General features: G+C 34.7%; 1 protein-coding gene across 6 annotated transcripts in view; it reads right to left on the reverse strand.

Moving 5' to 3' along the window:
• Positions 1-587: 587 nt before the first annotated feature.
• The window catches only part of AGL (amylo-alpha-1, 6-glucosidase, 4-alpha-glucanotransferase), a 35,681-nt gene continuing 15,671 nt past the window's right edge, over positions 588-20,597 (reverse strand). For 5 of the 6 annotated variants that reach the window (XM_064664662.1, XM_064664666.1, XM_064664664.1 and 2 more), the window contains exons 13-34: positions 20,221-20,344; positions 18,996-19,159; positions 18,349-18,450; positions 17,953-18,105; positions 17,722-17,872; positions 16,494-16,618; positions 16,279-16,391; positions 16,031-16,165; positions 15,391-15,521; positions 14,678-14,814; positions 13,484-13,617; positions 12,165-12,340; positions 10,367-10,469; positions 8,916-9,141; positions 8,368-8,479; positions 7,866-8,001; positions 7,207-7,319; positions 6,438-6,649; positions 5,830-5,927; positions 5,213-5,300; positions 4,988-5,121; positions 588-3,703 (exon numbers count right to left, since the gene is read on the reverse strand). In XM_064664662.1, the coding sequence (XP_064520732.1) occupies positions 3,586-3,703; positions 4,988-5,121; positions 5,213-5,300; positions 5,830-5,927; positions 6,438-6,649; positions 7,207-7,319; positions 7,866-8,001; positions 8,368-8,479; positions 8,916-9,141; positions 10,367-10,469; positions 12,165-12,340; positions 13,484-13,617; positions 14,678-14,814; positions 15,391-15,521; positions 16,031-16,165; positions 16,279-16,391; positions 16,494-16,618; positions 17,722-17,872; positions 17,953-18,105; positions 18,349-18,450; positions 18,996-19,159; positions 20,221-20,344 (2,985 nt within the window). In that variant the 3' untranslated portion in view covers positions 588-3,585. Of the gene's footprint in view, positions 3,704-4,987; positions 5,122-5,212; positions 5,301-5,829; positions 5,928-6,437; positions 6,650-7,206; positions 7,320-7,865; positions 8,002-8,367; positions 8,480-8,915; positions 9,142-10,366; positions 10,470-12,164; positions 12,341-13,483; positions 13,618-14,677; positions 14,815-15,390; positions 15,522-16,030; positions 16,166-16,278; positions 16,392-16,493; positions 16,619-17,721; positions 17,873-17,952; positions 18,106-18,348; positions 18,451-18,995; positions 19,160-19,736; positions 19,861-20,220; positions 20,345-20,597 lie in introns of all 6 variants that reach the window. The other variant, XM_064664667.1, reaches the window with a different exon arrangement.

Consider the following 20,597-nt stretch of genomic DNA (forward strand, 5'->3'; position numbering starts at 1 on the left):
TATTAAAAGTAGTATGCAATAGAATAATAAACTACTTTCTTAAATAAAATGCTTGAATAGAGGATTAGAAAAATCCTATTTTTATAAAGAAGGCAATGAAATGGGGCAGTTGCAAAACACATTCAGTATACCACTCATTCATGATGTGAGATTCTGCTTTTATGAAACAGAGTTGAAAAGTGAAAATGCCTTCTCTATAGTGATAAGAATTTTGCACGGAAAGTTAATCGCTGTGTATCACTTCAGCAGCTGTAAATCAGTTAATCAGGACTGTCCTCTTGGATAATTTGCAATACAATGACTTAAAATTATATAATCACTTATAGGAGAAGATACACACAGACCTCTTCTAGCCCAAATCCTCCTAAAACCCAGCTGAGACAACTTACATTGACACCAACCCAAGAATCTGAGTATAGGGCTCAAGTTTATGCAGTTTTTTAATAAGTTGACAAATTTCTTGTTATTAATATTTGACCTGAGGAGTTAATGATCTCTCCCGTGTAAAATGCAAAATTGCTACAAGTTAACAAGCAACATCAGCTCTAAAGTTTCACTTTTTCAAACAACCACATGAAAAGGTTAACTCTGAATTAAAGAATTTTATTTTGTGCATTTCAGAAATGAATAATGACATTTTCTAAAATCAGTTGTTGCTGTGATAGACATACATGTAAAACATGTTTCCATTTTACATTACAACATGCAGTATGAGAATGATACATTAGTTTACTTGAATTCTCAAGTTAATCATCCTTGAATAAATCAAGAGCTATAAACTGTGTGAACATTGGTAACAGTTAAAATTATTTCAATTGGGAGGGAAAAAAAACACATGACGATACAGATCAAGCACTAACTGGAACACAATGGATGTACAGTTCTTACCAAGTTCTTTAGTTTACTTCTAAAAGATATTTTACCAATTATATCTTTGCATTACTAGAAGTTTGAGTGCAAAATATAAATGATAATAATAAATGAAAATACATCTCAGGATCATTCAACAGAAGTCAGCTAATTTTAGGGGATAATGACAATATAGATGCATATCAGCTCATGTTTTGTGTTAGATTTAACATTGTTTTCTTCCCTCTTCATTTTTAAACTGTCTGGCTTGACAAAGTGTTGAGTAGCTTTTTGAGGAAAAAAAAAAAAAAGAAAAAAACCCAAACCAAGAAACCACCTCCCTCTAAAGTTAATAACCTTAAATCTTACTTTTGTTGCTACTTAACAGCAAAGTCAACCGATACATATTTTTTCCCTATTTAAAATATTTGTCACTAAAACTATGCTCAACTAATCAGTGCAGAAGCAACATTATAAATGGGCACGTTTAGAAGTTCCGTAACATGTCTTTTTGTGTACACAGCAGTGATTTATCTTTAAAATTTTACTACTAAATTAGAAAAAAATCCCTAGCAGTGACAAATATGCAGTCTCTATCAGCAGTGCAGTTTGAAAAAAAGTGGAAAGTAATCTGTACATAACATAGGAAGGTTTTGATGAAAAATTTCTCATGTTTTTTTTTCCAAACACTTAAAGAGTGTTATTGCCAATGTATCTAATTTTGATACCTGGTGGAAATCTTTTTCAACAGTCAAAGCTCTTAAGCTGCACTTACAATTTTAGAATGTTTTCATGAAGTAAGAACAGTTTTTTCTGCCATCTTGTTCCTGCTTTCTAAGTCAAAGGAGCTATAAAACATACCTTGAAACAATAAACAGGAAATAAATATCTAGGAGAACAGTAAAAAGGTAGTGATACAGCAGGACACAAACCTTAATATCACTATCAAGTATTTTGGAAAGTTCAGTACAGTATGAAAAATACTTTATATGCCTCTTGCATATTAAAAAAATAATCTGTAGTTGACATTTCAGTAACACTTTTGATCAAATGACATTTCTTATGCATTGTGTTGAGAAAATAAAAATTTCCCAACCCTTGTACGGCAGCAGCTCCGAAGTTCAGGTATAATATAGACCTTTCCTATTCATAACTTCTAAGGACTGAACACTTCAGCAAGGGAGTTCAAACGCTTACTAATCTTTCAAATAAATAGCGTGAATATAGCCACTTCTTACAATTCATCTCTCCTCAGCCTGCTAACTTGCCCTCACATGTATCCCTGTGTAATACATCTCCCTGAACAAGACGGCACGTGGGCACTGTACTTTATACAAGATACAGAAACATTAAAATACAGATATGATAAAATCTTGATCTACATGTTTAGTGCATTATAATTACATCCTGTATCTATTTTTTTCAGCATTTGTTGTTTAACATTAAGAAATGCAATAGTGCTTTTGCTTTCCTGTCTGTGATGTGGGGAGTGTTTTCAACCTCACTCTCTGCCTGTTCATTGCATTAAGATGGAAAAATTTTATGAATAGAGTTGAGAATGACCAACTGCAGCTTCTGTTAACCACCCTTCAGTCTGGGAATACTGAACTGAATTTAATAAGGCATGTAGGCATTCAAATACGAAAAAACATGTTTTGCTTCATGGTCACTGGATTTATTCCCAAAGGACACCACACAGAGGTAGCATGCTTATTGTTATTGGCGTAATTTCAAAAGGCCCAGAAACCTCATATTCTCCTTTCTGATGATAGGCCAGTATCTCTTTCCATTGATATTAAGTGTTTCCACCTGCTTCAACAGAACTAGGACTTTCTCAAGAACGAAGGGCTGAGGTGACCGTATCTCTTCAATAAATTCATTTAATAAAGCAGTGAAGCACATTGACTTATCTTTGGCTTCCCCTAGCATATAGGCTGTGCATTGTAGGCACATTTCTTATGAATTACTCATGGTGAAAACCAGATTTAAATGAAGAAATAGGTTTGCTACATGGCCCACAGTATTTAAATAAATCTAAAGATGGATTAACATAGAACATTATCTTATTATTGCTTGAATTAACTCTCAAAGTCCTCAAAATTTTATATATAACTTCAGAGGTTGGTTTATTACAGTTAATACACTTTATTTCTGTGGTTGCTTAGTGAAGTGCTCAATTGAACACACACACAAAAAATCCCCATCTTACAGTTCAATGGAGAGACAACATATTATGCCTTCATTAATGTATGGTGCTAGAGCACAAAGCATACCAAACTCAGAAAGTTAGAGGTTATTCTACTCCCCTTTAAGCATGCATTTGCAAAACATCCATTTACTCTTTAAGAGACAAAGAAAAAAAAACATAAGAGCTGTGCTACTTATTTTTAGCTCAGGAAAGAGCTACTTTGTTACATTAAGATTTTGATTTGAAAAGGCTAAAAAACCAAAGCTAGTTAAAATTAGTTTGTGCATATTCTCAAAATTGCTCCTTACTAAAAGTTTCTGCATCAAGTGTGCACTGCAGTTTTATTGTCATGGCCTGATTTTCAAAAAATCCAAGCCCCACACAGTTATAGGACACAGGAGCTGCTGGCATTCAGCATCTTTGAAAGTCAGGACACAGCTTAAGTGATTGTGCAGAACAGTTGATTTCCCTTGCAGTGTAAGCCAAGTTTTCATTTATGCCCAATAATAAGACCACATAACTTTCATCAAATCAATCAAAATAAACTTTTACAAGTCATAAAGGATTTCAAGGATAACACCAATCGACCAGGCCTGAGTTTCACAGCTAAAAGGACAATACTGTCCATTTTCATTAGTTAGTTCTGGAAGCCCTTTCCAGGATGATCTAATAAAAGAAAAAACAAGTGAGTATTGTTGTTAGATTATAGATTGAAATTAAAAGAACAATTTAAAACCTTTTAAAAGATTAAGTCAGTAGGAAACTGAAAAGCACGACTAAAGGTCTGCTCTCCTACAGCCACAGTGTGTCCTTTAACAATTAATATCTAAATATTTTTTCCCCTGCAGCTGGGAATTGTGGTGGAGGTGTCATCTTCCAATCAGACTCTGCTACTAATAATAACTGAACTTACACTACTGGCGTGTTGCTCCTGTTTCTCATTCAGGTAGTTTTGGTTTTGGAAGAATATGAATGATCTGTGAGACACCTGAATGGTATTCAAACTACACTTGAAATTAATTATGGTACTAAAACATGACAACATCTGGCAGGTAGTATGACTACACAAGCCTTTTCTGCCTCCCTAGGAGTAAAGAACCCCACAAACTAGCATACTTACAGAAAAACTCTTAAGTAGAGCCTGTTGCTTTATTAATTATTTTGTACACTATGAAATATCATAACAGAGTGAAAGTACACTACTTTAATAAGACAGAAAAAACAAAGAGCGTTACCAAACTGCAAGTTGTATGTGATATTACCAAATAAGAGACTTGGAAAAGACAAAAACTAAGGCAAAATATTGTTTTTTTTCCTCATGACAAACTTTTCTGTCATGATCAGTCCTACTGAATTGCTCTTTTGGGTACAAATAAATGCATGTTTGATGTGCTGTAGAACAGATTACATGGAAGGGATATCAAGGGCAAGATGTTTTGTTTGTTTTAATTTGTTTGAAATCCTTAAGAACTAAAACTATAATAGCAAAAGGGGAAAAACAGTGTTTGGGTTTTGTGGTTTGGTCTGAGGGAGAACTCAAAAAGCAAGTTCCTCTGTCTTCTTAGAATAGCAAGATATTATGACAGTTTCAGAATCTTAGTTTTCTCACTTATAACACAAGAAATCCTAACAATATTTTGCATCATCTTATCTTCTGTCACTACTACTCCTTTAACCAATATGTTTTAAAGGTTGTTTTGAAATATTTTGATTTAAATAAAAAACCTCACCAACATTTTTTCTGAAATTAGATCCTAATTTTTACATAAGATTTATTTCATCCAGTCTTTACATGGGTATTGGTAATTCTGCACTCTATAAAAGGCACTAGATCTCACCTGTATTTGAAACCTGACTTGCAATCTGCAATATCTGTTTATATTGTAGATTTTTACTTTTACTTGGAATTGGGTAGGTAGATACACTAGCTAGAAGGAATAGGTATCTTACCTTTCAAGATGAACATAGTGGCGAGAAAGAACATTCTTAATCATAACGACAGTTTTCGCATATATCTCTGGACCAATCAACTTAGAGAAGTACAATTTGGCACGAAGAAAATATCCAATTGGCCACAGCCACTCCTAAACAAGGCATGAAAAGAGATTATTATTAAAGCAGTCTGTTTGAAAAGCTGACAACACTTTTTCTAAAATTGAAGGAACGGGCTCTTACAGGTCCTTGGTGATAATTAAAACCTTTGGCTAAATTGTAGTTGTCGTTGTCAAGAGCATTATCATATACTCCACAGTACACCATATCACTGCAAGAAAGAAAAAATGCATTATGCAAACAAAGCCTTAACAAAAATGATACACAGAACAGGAAAACAGAAATTAACCAAAAAATTTGTCATGGCATTTACATTTAATGATGGTTAAGAGGTTTCCACAAGGTTCTGTATTTTACATAATAATGGAATTCTAAATATTGTTTAAACTAGTAGGAAAACAGTTAATGTCTTTGAAGGATTTAAATTCCTAATTTTGTCCTTATGCTTTTACTCAAATTGTAGTGCTGTACACTCTATCATATATAAGTATGTCCCAAGATGCAAATTCAACATCTTTTATGATACCAAATTTGACTTGCTTACTGTGTGGCATCCAAAACAAACAAACAAAAAAATCAATTGTGTGAACTTTTAGAAGAGAAAAATGATTGTTCTGGAAGTACTTCCTGCAGCCTTATTTCACAGGTATGAGGATTTTACACACTACCTTCCCCCCCCCCCCAAGAAGTAATTCCTACTGTCCTGTTTTGTAATTAACACTTATCTCTAGTGTACTTACTCTGGGTCTAAGGTTTTCATGCCTAATGGACCGAGTAGTTTTTCCTCTGCTATCTGCAGAGCTTTCCAAGCTTTCTCAGGTGTGAACAACTCTGGGGCCTAATAAAATAATAAAGATTTCAGGAATAATCTCTGTGCATGTACATAAGACTGTGTATGTAAATTCAGAAGACAACAAAAAGCCTGAGTTTTACATTACTCTGACTTGTAGGTTCCATAACTTGATTCAGTAAGCATGAAGACAGAAGCTATCCAGTGCTTTTTTCAATTTTAATTTTACTTTAAATACACTTTTCAAGTATTATTACTGAAGCTCTTCAAAAATCCAAAAGCAGACCATGCTTTTTAGCCAATTTGATGAGAAAAGTGGCCTCCCAGACCCAATCTAAAAAGACATTCTGAATACAGCGAACACAGCAAATTGGTAAGTCCTGTCATGCTGTATTTTTAGGAGATAGTCCAAGATGAATCAATATTAAAAGCACGGGAAAAAAAGCGCAATGTATATTCCTGCTATAGCATCATGCAGATGGACCTTACAATGCACCTTAGTTTAATAATAAAGACAATTTTAAGCGCAAAGTCCTCCTCCCATTCCCCCTCACTTACCACAACCATTGCTACTGTAAAATTTGGCCTGAGTTGGTAATCGCACCATGGACTTGAAGCTCCATAGCTGTCCTTATAAATTCCACGTTTGTGAACAAGATCTGGACGTTTTTCATTGGGATCTGCTGGATTCTCAGAGACAAAGAACAGCCTTTCGAAGTGTCCTTGAATTTTTCTGTTCCACTCATCGTATGTGATAATCTCTTCCTTTCCTGCAAGATGTTATATACAGGTTTCATTTCCTGAAAACAGCCACAGTGGCAACACCAGAAGTATGCTTCCCAAATTCCTGTCACCTAACAGGAGTAGTCCTAGGATCACCTCTCTTCAGCTGGTGATTCCCCACATTTAGGCCAATTCTACATTTCATAGGAACAGCTCACTGAAACTTCTAGGGAGACTAGCACAACAGAGTCTTTACAGGGCACATATTCACTTGGGCTGGGTATGTTTAAAGTAATTTTGTAATTAGAAGAGTATTTTTTCTAGAACATAGGGGACTTGCAATGATATTTATGTAAATATTCCCAGGATGGGGTTTTCTGTGTTCTGAATAGTGGGGGGAAAAAACAGAAAGAGAAAATAAAGACATGCATCCTGCATCATTTTACTTTGCATTCTTGTAATGAATGATAAAGTTTTTCCCCATTTGCCCCTAAACCTTTCTGGGTAGCTTGATAGTAATCCCTAAGGTTATATTGTCCCAGCTTCATTGTTTTAGTTATTTTTATACCCCAGTAATACAATTATGAAATGCGCCTGTTTTTACCATGTCTTTTTACAGTGACTCCACGGAATGGAAATATGTTTTTCCCAGATAAATCCAGCAACCAGCGGACAGCCGACTTGCACAGTCCAACAATTTCCACAGCAGAGCCATCTCTAAAATAGTAGTGATAAAGAAGCCCAATAATTACTTTAAGAGGGCTATTAAAGTTCAATGAGTAGCTGAAAAAAATTCAGATTTTAAGTATCTTATTTAGACACTTCCTTTTTCCTTATTTTCCTACTCAACTCTACAAGTGTAGATGTTGAAGATATTTTTGAATTCAAAGAATTATTCAAACAACACAATTATCAATATGTATCTCCTACAGTAAGTCTAAATAACAAAGCACTACTAGTATTACAAGTATACAGTTTTTCCTAAATTACACTTTACTTCATGGAATTCAAAATTCAACTCTCAGCATGGAGCTAAGACCTTGACGGAAACTGAGGGCTTCACCTGCCAAGAACAGACCTTTTTACTTCAAATCAGCACAAAGAAAAAAAATTCCTTTAACATTTCAGTAGGCAGAAACGTTTAGAACATTTGAGATATCACCTCTTGGATGTATTAATAGAAGACCCAGTAGCAGTTCTGCAGAAGAATTTCAATTAAAAACATGATTTAAAAATCCCATCCCCAGAGCCTCGATTTCATACCTTGGAGTAGCTGGAATTCCTTTGTTGCGTGCTTTTTCACTCTCTCCCATTTTATCCATCCAAGTGCCACAATTGAAGCGGTTCCCTCCAAACACAAAGCCAGTTTCATGGTCAACACCTGCAGTTACATTGAATCCTGCCAAGCAAGAATATCAGGTGTGAAGTTTGGTTTTTGGACAAAACAAAATGCCAACTGACCTTGCCAACTCAAACCTCCTTAATAAACAATAAAACCTCCAAACAAGAGATCTGAGGTAGGTTCCTGAGACCAAGTGCACTTTAAGTGAAATTTTAAAGATAACTTGTATCATAACATATAAACAGTTGCCAATAATAAACAATTAATTAGGCACTTTTAAAATATTAAGTAAATTTAAAGTAATGTAGTTTCAGTTACAGTAAACATAATTTTTAAAAAATATGCTCAGTAGCTACAGGAAACAAAATATAAAATATGATCATCAACTTCTGAATTGTACAGTAGATGTTCAATGTATGTTACCTTCATCTCTCATGTTTTGATCAATCTGTGGACCAGCATTCCTCTCTCGGAAATTTATGCCTTCCATATGTCGTTGCATTGCTTCCTGTATTACTTCATAAAGTGGCTGATCCTACAGTTGTTGCATGTTTGGATGAGATGTGAAAGGCAAGATGAAAAACAAGTAGAAAGGCTCTATCTAATGTGCAAATAGTAGCAATACTTAAGCCTCTAGTTTATGATCTTTCAAAAGAAAAACACCAAACATTTTCCAGTAGCATCCTTAACAATGGCAATATGCTGTGTACAGTTTTTCACATAAACATTTTTCCAAGACTAAAATCAACAAAACAATTTAGAAGCTGACAGAATTTTTTTCTCCTTTCCCAACCCCCTGCACTTGTCTAATCAGTGATGCAGATGTAGCAAGAATTGTCTAAAATGCAGAATTCTTGTGCTATAATCTAACTTCACCATAAACAACAGATAGCAACAGATTCTCGTAGCTAGAAAAAAATAACATCATTAAAATATTATAGTTGTTTTAAATACTTAGAAATTATCTTTACCACAGTGCCTGCAGGCTGAGGAGAAGAGTCATCTCTCGGGTACATCCTAGCAACGGGACACCTGAGAATGTCTAATCCATTTGGAACAATTTTACAGTAGTCCTGGATACATTGAAGCCACCACCACACAGCATCTCGACAGTTGTATCTGGCATGTGTGCCCCCGCCGAGCAGATTGGGAATGAGACCATGTCTTAAAGTCCCACCAAATGCTAAAATGATGTTTCTAGAACAAAAGAAAACCACAGTCTTGACTAAGTTGCTTTCAGGGCCATTACCAGACAAATATTAAGCACAAAGCATACAGGATTACCTTAATAGCAAGGTAGGTCAAGAAGACAGAGGATTTTAAAGACAGATGCCAAAAGTTTGCTGTTGAAAGCTACAAATTACTCCATTTAGCATGAACTTCGTTTGCAATAAGAAGTCACCCAATCCCTACAAATTCCTCAACATGAATACATTTAAATCAGTTGGTACAAAACATACAAAATCTATTAATATGGAAGAGATAGTTTGCTTTTTTACAGGTAGTGATATAGACCCTAAATCCAAATCCCACTGAGGTCACAGGGAAGGTTTTTATTGATATTGTTTATGATTACCCTGGTATCCATTCTGATGGGTGGGGTGGAATGGGGACGGAGGGCAGGAGTAGATGGGAATTTCCTATTAAAATACAGAGAGGTGACAGCAGCTGAGGTTATGAGAAGTTTCATTTGAGAACCGTTGCGCACACCTTGCAGAACACATGGATTCCAACTAGCTTTAAAAAGGTAAACATACTACTAGACTGCAGATCTCACTGCATGAGAAAGCTAATAGGTGGCCAAATGCTCAACAGCATAAATACATGCTAATTTAAAACAACTAATTTTTATGTTTCTATCAGTGTCAAGCTCCACCCAAATTAAAATTAATCAAAATATCAAATCTATCTGGCTTATGTACGGCTTATTTATCAGGTTAAACATTTACAGATACCTGATTGTAACAAACCACAATTAGCTGATTTCTAGTATTAACAGCCAAATAGTAGCAGTTACAAAAAAATTATGCCTGCAATCACACATTTCTTATAAAAATAATATTCTCTTGCTACTTCGAATTTTTACATAAGAAATTCAGAAAATATTTCTCAGCAACAGTGATGCAAATAAATGTGAAACAATCACTTTAAGGACAAACAGTAGTGTTACAGAGGTTAAAACTACCTTAATCTATACAGAACATCAGCTTTGTATCAGCACTAAGAAAGCAAAAGAGAATCATTTTAGTGCTATTTTTAATACCACTTAGAGAGAGCTCCCAAATACATCTAGTGCCATTAAAGTTTCATACTGCACATCAGCTGTTTCTAAAAAGCTTGAGTGTCATCTCAGGTTTTGAGAGCACTGCTTTTTCCTAACTACCTACAGAGCCAATAAGTACTAAGGCTAAGTCAGTCTTACCTTGCTTCGAGATAGCGCCCGGTAACTAACATTAGACCTCTTAGTGCAATAAAAGTGTCCCTTCCCCAAGAACGAAAAATTCCAGAAGAAAAGTGAGGTAAACCTGAAAAGAAATGTCATTTTTCATCTAATTCATTGATATAGCAGAAACCTCCAAGCATACAAGTATGTATAAAGTAACCAGAAACAGAAAATATATTCTCATTTATAATTTTTTCCTAGACTAAGATATTTAAAGTAAACAGTCTTCTAGACCAAGTTTTTGACAGAATGAAATACACCTTATTCTAGAACAATATCTTCTAGAATTTCAAGATCACACAACAGCATTTCTCGTATCAGTAACATTTAAATTTGTATTAAATCACTTGGTAACTTACCCAAGTGCCATCCCCTAATTAAAAGAAACAGAAAGAAAACTAACAAAAAGTCAGAACTACGGCAAGATTACAACAATTTATTGGCAAGAGTTTATTTATGAGAGCTGTGCCATCTCAGTAGCATAAAGGGGATACGACTGTTCTCAGCTACTATGAAAGACATCCTGTTTTTCTTTTCCAGCAGCTTATAGAACTACTTTTTACTGCAAACATTATAACATATAGCTTTAAGAATGATTCTAAATAACAAGGCATAATAATTACAACAGTAAGGTCCATATTTGTCTTTTCTTCCATTTATTAACTTTTCTGATCTCTCAAACAGAAAGTTTCAAACTAGCAGTCTCTTGTGCATGCTTGATATTTTAACTTCTATCACTTACTTAAATACAGTATTTGCTAATACTTAAATATTGCCTCCACATCTCTGCAATTTTATAGTACATGGCAGCAGCACTTGAGAATGACAATCCATATACAAATCAAAAATCTCAGGCACAACTCCCAGTGAATATGTGAAGGGAATATTTAAAACCAAACCCTTTAGTATAATTAATCTTTATGACCAGTTTAAGGGAACACTGTGCCTCTGTGCTTCTAGGTAACACTAAAGCAGGCAAATGGAATGTTACTAAAATCCAGAACTAAAAGCAGTAAAACTACACGAAAGGCAGACGGCAAAAAAAGAAGAAAAACACTCCAGTAAACGAGATGCCACTGCATCTGTGGATGTTTAAAAGTTTCTATGGCTTCAGAAAAGGAATGGGCCAACTCAGAACAAAAATAAATTCATTCTAAACCACAGAAGATAATACTTGGGACATAGAAAAGTGCCCATAGGAAGATTGCCAGATGCTGGCAGAACATTTGGAGGTAAAAACACTATTTGCTGACTGCTTTTATTCTCTTTCCTTTGGGAGACAGATTCAGATCAGGAGTTCTGGTTTGCTAATGGTTCTTTTTCTGAGAACTTGTAAACAATAAATTCACTCTTATTACTCCAGTACAATTAAGTTCTTAAATTCATGTTTAGAAAACAAACTAAAACCCATTATGATAAGTATATTCAACTCAAGCAAGTCTGCTGTAAAGAAAAACATACTTGTGGATCTCTGAATATGGTAACAAAGACAGCTAAAAATGTCTTTTAATAAAGGGCTTACAACTCCCAACTCCCATGAACAGTAACAAAATGGTTGTCCCCAAGAAGCACTGCTAGACAAAACTCCCATATTTTTAATAGGGCAAATCTTTACCTTACACACAGGGCAGAAGTGAGTGAAATTGCTACCTATAGTTCATACATGGTCGCTGACATATGGATCCCAAACACATTGCAGAAAATTTTAATATGATTATTAAAAACAGTTTAACTATTTTAGAAGACTTTTTTTTTTTTAAAGGTTGTTCTCACTTACCAGCTGCCAAGGAAACGCAACACTGTTCCTTCTCATTTGTAATCTCATTGAGCCTATAGGGAACATCATGTAAGGAAGGAGACAGATTTGGCAGACAAGAATATTTTCCTATTCCACACAACTGGATTGAACCCAAGGAAAGGTGTTTAACAAACGTTGATCCATTTTGCACAAAGCTGAAATGCAACATAATTAAATTAATTTTACATTTGACAATATCAGTCTATAAAATGTTCCCTTTTTCTTTTACAGAAGGCTATGTTAAGTATTATGCATAATATAAAACCTAAAAATGAATTAATACTAGTATTAAAATGAATTAATGCTAGTATTTTGCATTAAATAATTTTTACATAAAATTTAATTTGTAGATCACTCACTTCCCCAGAATGTGTGCCCAATATTAGTCTTAACATTTATTAATTTTAACAGGAGTTTTTATGACAAATATTCCAGAAAAAAGGGTTAAAAAGAAGTTGTTTTGGTTTAGGTGATACCTATACACAGATCTAAGACTTCAAAAATATGATAAAAATATTTTACTATGAACAAAAATCTGTGAAACCTAGTCAGTCTTTTTCGAAATCATATTTTTATTTATATTCATATATACACACAAAAACTGCAAATCAGAAAATTTGACAACACATTGTCTAAAATAATGCAATCTGCATTCCTGACTAGTTAATCTTCAAGCATTTTCAGAAAATATACTATGGTCCATGATTTTACAGCCATACTGAATTCTATTCCCATTTTAATATCTGTATTTTCACAAAACAACACTGACTTGTTCAGCATGTTTATAGCTAGGAAAAAGCCTCTATTAAATCAATCTCCCTTCCCTTTGCAAGAAACAGAGCAGCAGACACTGAAGATTAAACAGTTATTTTATGAAGTAAGCAAAGTGCTCAGACAATGAAGAATATGTAGCTGTATCAGAGAAGAAATGTTGAACAAAGCATGAGTATAAAATACAATCTGATATTTTCTTACCTACCTGAATTTTAAGGAATCATTGCAGGGGTACTAAAATTATGGCAAAAAACCCTTCCAAAGCCTGGCAAAGAAATGCTGGTTTAAGGTTTCCTCCTACTACTGTACAATGTCAACAGGAATTATAAATTCAAACCCTGGATAGGAATCTGAACTCTCAGACTTCCAAACCACCACTGTTAGAAGGATTTGACTTTCACTACCCATTTTACCCTTTTACATTGGAAGAGTATGAAAACATTCAAATTACATTCTCTAGCAAACAAAACTTGAAGATGCAAATACATACAGATACCTCTATAGCTCTGATATGCCAAGCATACCTAGACATCTGATGCCATCCCACATCCAGAAGTGTTGTGTATGCACCCACTAATATGGCATCAAAGTAACACGGGATGAGGTAACGGGGAATTCTCTTTAGGTACACAAACATGGCCTTCAACCATTTACCAACCTATTAAAAATACAATAAAATTAGAACTTGATAAGATCAGGGCTCAAAACCCAGTACTTTCATGATCCATATGGTTACAGTATTTGTCACAGTTTTTGTACATGTATTACACCCAAGTTATGCTGCATCCTCCTGCTCCAAAATTTCAGCTAAGAGAGATGAACTCTAAGAAAAGTAGTAAGGAAAAATTTCATTTGTAATATCACATATAAATGGGCCAAAACATTAAGTATAGAAAGTGACTATATTTTGCTAGTCTTATGGGAAAAAAAGAACTATCACGAAGTTGTTATGAAAACTGAGTAGCAAAGGAAACCACAACTCGAAAGGCATCACTATAACGCAAGCATTGGAAGGAGGTTTCTCATTGTTTAAAAAGATAGGACTGAAAAGATGAATCTTGAGATCAGGAATAGAAAAGTTATCAGAAGGCTAAATTATGTACAGCCACTAGTGAATATGACTGCAGATCTGGGTCTAGGACTCAGGATTCCGGACATGCATATCCTTGTGTCATTGCAAAATGTTTGACATCTGAAAAGTATTTCTCTTTCCTTCTAGATCTGTTAAATAACATCATGACAACCTACTAGGAAGTCGCTAAAGATTTAAACCTTGCAGATGAAGACTGTACCTGTCAAAATATAACACTATACCTGTATAATATTCATGTGTGCCTTAGTAGTACTTAAGCACTCTTTTGAAAGTACTTTCTTGAAAAAAAAGAAAAACAAAAACAAAAAACAAAACCCAAAAACTAACTTCATTTTTATTTGGGGAGAAGTAATAAACAGGGAGTGACACCTGCTAGCCCTTATGCAAGAGCTAACAATCCCTCTACACTCCACAAATTTTTCACCTCCCTTTTGTATTTATCTATTCTTAAATAGGATTGAGGGGAGGGAAGAAAAACATATTAATGGTTCAATCACCTAGAAGAAATTGCCTATACAAGAAACATGTTATACACAGTCTGAATTTAAAAATATAACAGTAGTTGAAAATGAAACAAAGTGGCAATTTAAAACCCCAAAGTCACCAAATAAGTATTTTTACTGACCTCTGCACAGGCTCCACCACGTGAAATCAGACGATTACTGACATAATCAATCATCCAGTCTCCAGATCTTAAATTATCACAAAATGGATGACCCAAATCATTCTTTGGTCTAATGTCTGCCATCACTGACATTAACCCTGAAGATACAAACCCAACTGTGTATTAAAAGACACACCCCTATCACAAACAGCTGTTACAATTCAGGGGGGAAAGGTACACAGCAACAGATGCTTTAACTGGATCTGAATATTACTTCTTTTGATCTGCATAAGGAGTTAGGCCACTCAATTGTCGTTTCCTCAGCACACATCCTAGAAAGTTATGTAAATCATGGTGGAATAACTAGCATGATGGAATTCATACGTTTGATAAATGACAGACAGCCCTCAACAATCCAGTAATGCCTAGGGTTTGATTAATGCAACTTTTCACTGGAGGTATATTTGTTCTCTTTTTACTTTAAAAGCCAAGGCGTTGGTGTTAAAACATATATTGGGCTGCAAAGTTAAGTTTCAGAGTATTGAGAGAGAGGGGGTTTGTTACAGCGTGTGATTTCTTGGGTACAACACTGATTAGTAGCATGGTCAAGTAGAAGAAACTTACTGGTTTTTATTCAAATAATGTCAGTGGCAATACAACAGCCACTCATTATGGTATGATCTAGATTGAGCAGCTCTAATTCACTTTTTTTATTGAAATGCTGAAGCTCTTACCTTGGAGGCCTGCATACTTCAGCGGTGACCAGTTTGGTATATTGTAACACCCTCCACCATCTTCTTGTTCTTCTGCCTCACATCTATACAGCACCTGATTTAGGTCGGCCAAAGTTAGTTTAGATGCAATACTGAAAAAAGAGTGGAGAAAAAAAAGAATGAAACTCAAAAGAAAGTAAGGAAATGGGGAAAGGATTTCACAAACAATTCTAATTTCAGATCTACATTAAAATACTAAAATATATACAACTCTCACAACACTTAGTCTTGGAAATTAAGAGCTTGATTTTTCAGATGTTCAAAGATGTTCTCAGATGTTTCAGTATTTACTTAGAAACACACTATTAAGTATAAAACTCAAACAATCACACCCACCCCAACAGTGAGAAGCAGTCCATATTAGAAAGTTTACTTCAGGCAGCGATTACACAGAACTGGGAAGTTTTTCGTATTAACCCTACCTAGTATTATACATACAAGAAGAATATCTCAGAGTTTTTATTGCACTCTCACAATCGAAATCCATCTGTACCAACAACCACAAAAAAATCCAACAACTCCTCACTTTAAGTTTACATAATATTCTTTGCTCCCATTGTATCTCTCTCAGTTCTACTTCAGAAACTCAAAGAATACTCACGAAGAAAATGGCGTTTTTAAAATCGGTGCTAAATGATCGTCAGGAAGACTTCCAGATTTAAAATGAGCGCTGAACTGGATCAAATGGTTGCGGAGTATACCAACAGCCTCCTGTGCCTTTGGGTCAAGACTGACTCTGTAAATATGAAAGCACATCTTGTAGAAATATAGCACTTAAAATAGAGTGATAGGAGACTTGAGAATAGTTATTTTCAGTAACGCAGCCCTTTGGCAATGACAGTAACGTACCTGAATACTATTATACTTCCCGGTGTTAATTTTTCAAATTCTATTTCTTGAACAAATTCATTTGGCCCTTTTATGGCAGTTCCAGCTTGCTTTATGATTTTACTGTCTTTTATCTTAGAAAAGAAAACAAATTTGCAACTGGAATTCAGTGTCTTTTTCTAATGTAACAAATGACAAAATATTACATCAGAACATGAGTGAAGGAGGCTAATTACCTGGATATGCTCTCTGAGTTCCATTGCGAAATTAGGCAATCCATTTATAAAATGTAGATCTCTTTTGTAAGGACTAGCACTTCTCTCAATAGTCCTAGCCTCAAGTACTACTTCTTCTATTTTTCCTAAAAAAAGTTAAATCATGTTGCAGGTCTTAGGATACTTCAAATGAAAAGTGATTCTTTTGAAATTATGAAGCAAAACCTAAAACTAAAAACCTAAATATTCAAGATACAGGTCTGTGTCACACAGCAAAAGAACAGAAACATATGGGGAAGTGTCTTAAATATCTTATAAACATTCACTACATGCTCATATGGTGTATTGTATTTTAAATGGTGATTTTTGTTATTTTATAATAAATTAACCATAATATCAGACAACAATTAGTGAATTACAACCTGTTTTTTACTGGTCACCAGTTTTCTTAGTTTCCCTATTATCCTTTAGAGACTGTGCTAGTTTGCTTTCCAAACTGCAGCTACAGATGGTTTATCTTTAAAGGGTAGCAATTTATTATTAATATGCAATTATTCTAATTTTCTCTAAGGTATACAAATCTTGTAAATGCCTTAACATATAACGCAACTGATTTTAAAACAGGCACACACACATGCACTCAAAGAACTGAGTATACTTAAAAAGCCAGTTTGGAAAGCTTCTCTTCAGAAATATGTCCAGGTAATGTGTAGAAGTCATTATATTTTGCTACTATTAAGTACAGTCAATACTCTGCATATTTAATTAATATTATGTATGTACTGCATATATATTATCTTTATATTAATTTATGCACTACAGAGTTGTTTATGATGTATTTTAAAACTACAATTTAGTTGATATCAACAAATACAGTAAGATTTTAGCCTTTTTCCCCAGTATAACACACTTAATAAATAGTAATCCCCCTAAGTCTGTACAATTAACCATCTTGCTGTTAACTATTACTAGTTCACAAACAAGACTATAAACAATAACACAACCTCATGAGGAGCTTGCAGCAGGAAGTATACTCAAATATGAATGTTTTTAAAAACCCTAAGGAAGGCAAATTTGAGGTTTCTTTCTCCACTTTGGTGCATACATATTAGGACAGATAAAAGCATTGTTATACACTTAAAATTCTCATAAGGATTTCCTATGCATGTGCTTGAAGTGCAAAAGCATGGAATTAGAATAACCTGAATTTTTTGTACGCCTGCCATCTCTTGAAAAGAAAACTGATTACCTGGGATACACATTTCAGGTACTTCTTTACTATAGAAGCAAGTTTTAGGATCCCTGAAGGCCGTTCGACACACAGCCACGACAGACTGGTGTGTGGTAGGGCAATGTCTTGTCACTGCGACTATATCTTCATCAACCTGATCTACATACACCTGGAAAAGACATCCCATTACAACTGTGCTCACTCAGAGCATATACATGAAGCCATCACAGTGTCACCCTCACTTCTTGCCTGATTAAAGCCTTTAGCCCCCAGCTCCTGATGCAGCCTGTTTATGGCCAGCCTTCCTGCCAGAATTCCTGTTTGGAAATTAACTTCACCAGAAGTCAGATGTGCTGCTGGATTCCATTTTGAATAAAACCTCTCTTCAGATACTACAGAGATCTGTAAAGAAATTAAGATTTAAGCAAATATGAATTACTCTGAGGAAAAAACCTCAAACTATCATGCCTTGAGGTCTGAAATATATAACAAATTCAAATTTCATATGCAACTAGACAACATAAAGTAATGCCATCTAGTAAACTGCTTAAAATTTCAAATAAACAACATTAAAATACAAGTTATAGGACAAGAAAAAGGTTATATTTTGAAAAGCAACTTAGGAGTTGAACTGTAGACCCATACCTGGTGTGGCACTAGTTCATCATATCCTTTGGTGCTTCCTGTAGCACAGCAAGCCATGGAAACAATCATTGCACTCGGAAGAGCATCATAGGCAGATCGGTGCTGCATTAAAAGATACACAGGTAATAAACAGTGAAACAAAGATAATTCAACCCTCTCAATTCAGCATACAGAAGATATATTTAACAGAGGAAGTGCTAACTCATGATCATTATTTTCTCAATCACAACAGAATTATTGAAGAAAATTACTACAAATGGACTAAGAAAACCAACTTAAGAAAAACCATCAAAATAAGCACTTCAATGCCCACCAGTCTCTCTCATTCTCTCCTGTAAACAGAAGCTTAGGTGAGCAGATCAACAAGCAGAGACAGAATCATTTACAGAAACTGGAATGAAAGACTCAAAACAGTTTATTTAGTAACTTCTTATACTTATCCCCTGGCAAGACAAAATCTTGAATGTTAGAAGGAATTGTTAAAAAATTTTCTTCACTACATGAAAACTTGAACATCTGAAACACTTCTTTTCCCATAAATATAATTCAGAAAAAATATCCAGATTGCATCAAGCCATCCCATGGTTCAGAAATATCACTTCAGAAAATATTACATGTAAACTTAGTTTTTTGGCTTAAGTGCTCACCTGAATTGGACATTCATTATCATGTGTAATATCCATGAACAGTGCATGAGCAATAGCCGGCATCAAAGGCCTCAAACGCGGCTGAACGAAAGAGCCGACAGGTTCACCTCCAAAACGATAAACTAACCTTCCCTCTTCATGGCTATTATAAGCAGTCATTGCCTCTAAAGAACAAAATACGTAAGTGTTTGCCTAAGAATAGCTACCACAGAGAACAGCATGCACAAAAATGTTAATGCAGCATTTAGAAGTTGTTATTTAGGTGTGTTCGATCATTAAAAAAAACCCCAAAAAATCACATGTAACTATATTCTCCAATGCGGACACAGCCTCGGAGTATTCTACTGACTATAATATATTAAGGAAGAGAAAGGGGAAAAAGGACAAAAAAGCAGAGATCAAACTGTTTCTCATAGGCTTTAAAAAAAACTCATGCAACAAAAATCAGACACGATGCAGCACTTACATAGCAGAACTGTGCTACAACTTCTTTTTCCTCTCGCTAGAGTAAGAGTGAAATATTTAACCTTCTGTAAACTAATGAAGGAAGTCTTCTCTTATTTTACATCTAGTACTGTATTTTCTGCTGAGTATCAAAAGAGTTACAATACAAAACCTGTACTTCCAATTACATGGAGTATGAAATTAAAAGTGCATAATTCAGTAGAAAACTTTTTCTTGGAAAAAGTACATCATCTATAATCTCTCGTTGGAAAGAGACCACACACGCAGCAAGCCTACCTCTTATTAAGGAGGTAATGCCCAGCCTATTCACAAAGATATTGTCCAGCTCCTCATTTCCTGTGAACAGTTCAGCCACTACATACAAATCGGCTCGCAATTTTCTAGCTGTGTCCAGCATGTACTGCAAAAAGCACAGCCAAAAAAGCCACAGAAAGGGGAAAGGTAGATACAAAAAAGGACAAGTTTCAAAGCTAGGCAGGGATTGGACAATAGGAAAATGCCATGCAGCAAAGATAAACAGAAAGCCAAAATTAAGGAACAAAACAAGTTGTTACACAGAAAAGGACACACAAACATAAGCAAAACCAAGAATGAGCACACAACACAGGAGACGTTAAACAAAACATGAAGAAAAGGTAATGGCATAAGCAAAGAACATGAATATGTGAGAAAAATAAAAAAGCATACCAATGTTAGTTTCACAGTTAAAACTCCAAACCATACATGACAATCCTACATAATTTTCAACTGCTTATTGTACCTCTAATCAGGCTGGTAATTCCCAGGCGGTTGACAAAAACATTGTCAATGTACTCACTGCCCGTGAAGAGTTCAGCTATCACATAAAGATTAGGTCTGACTGATCTGGCTGTTGCTAGCATCTCCTATAGATCATAATACATTTTTAATGCAAGACATCCATTGTCAGCTATGTATACACAATCATTAACAGGAATGTTAACCAAAAATAAACGAGTCATTCATACATGCAGCACATTAAAAATACTTTTAACATGTAAGTTTTATAAAAATAGGTTTATATTTTACAGATATTATTGATGGATGGAGTAATTCTAGGAAATTTTCTGTAGACCTTAAGCTAATTAAAACCTTCTTTTTAAACAAAATCTTAGCTCA

The sequence above is a fragment of the Pseudopipra pipra genome, chromosome 9 (genome assembly GCF_036250125.1).
Source record: "Pseudopipra pipra isolate bDixPip1 chromosome 9, bDixPip1.hap1, whole genome shotgun sequence".
NCBI lineage: Eukaryota > Metazoa > Chordata > Aves > Passeriformes > Pipridae > Pseudopipra > Pseudopipra pipra.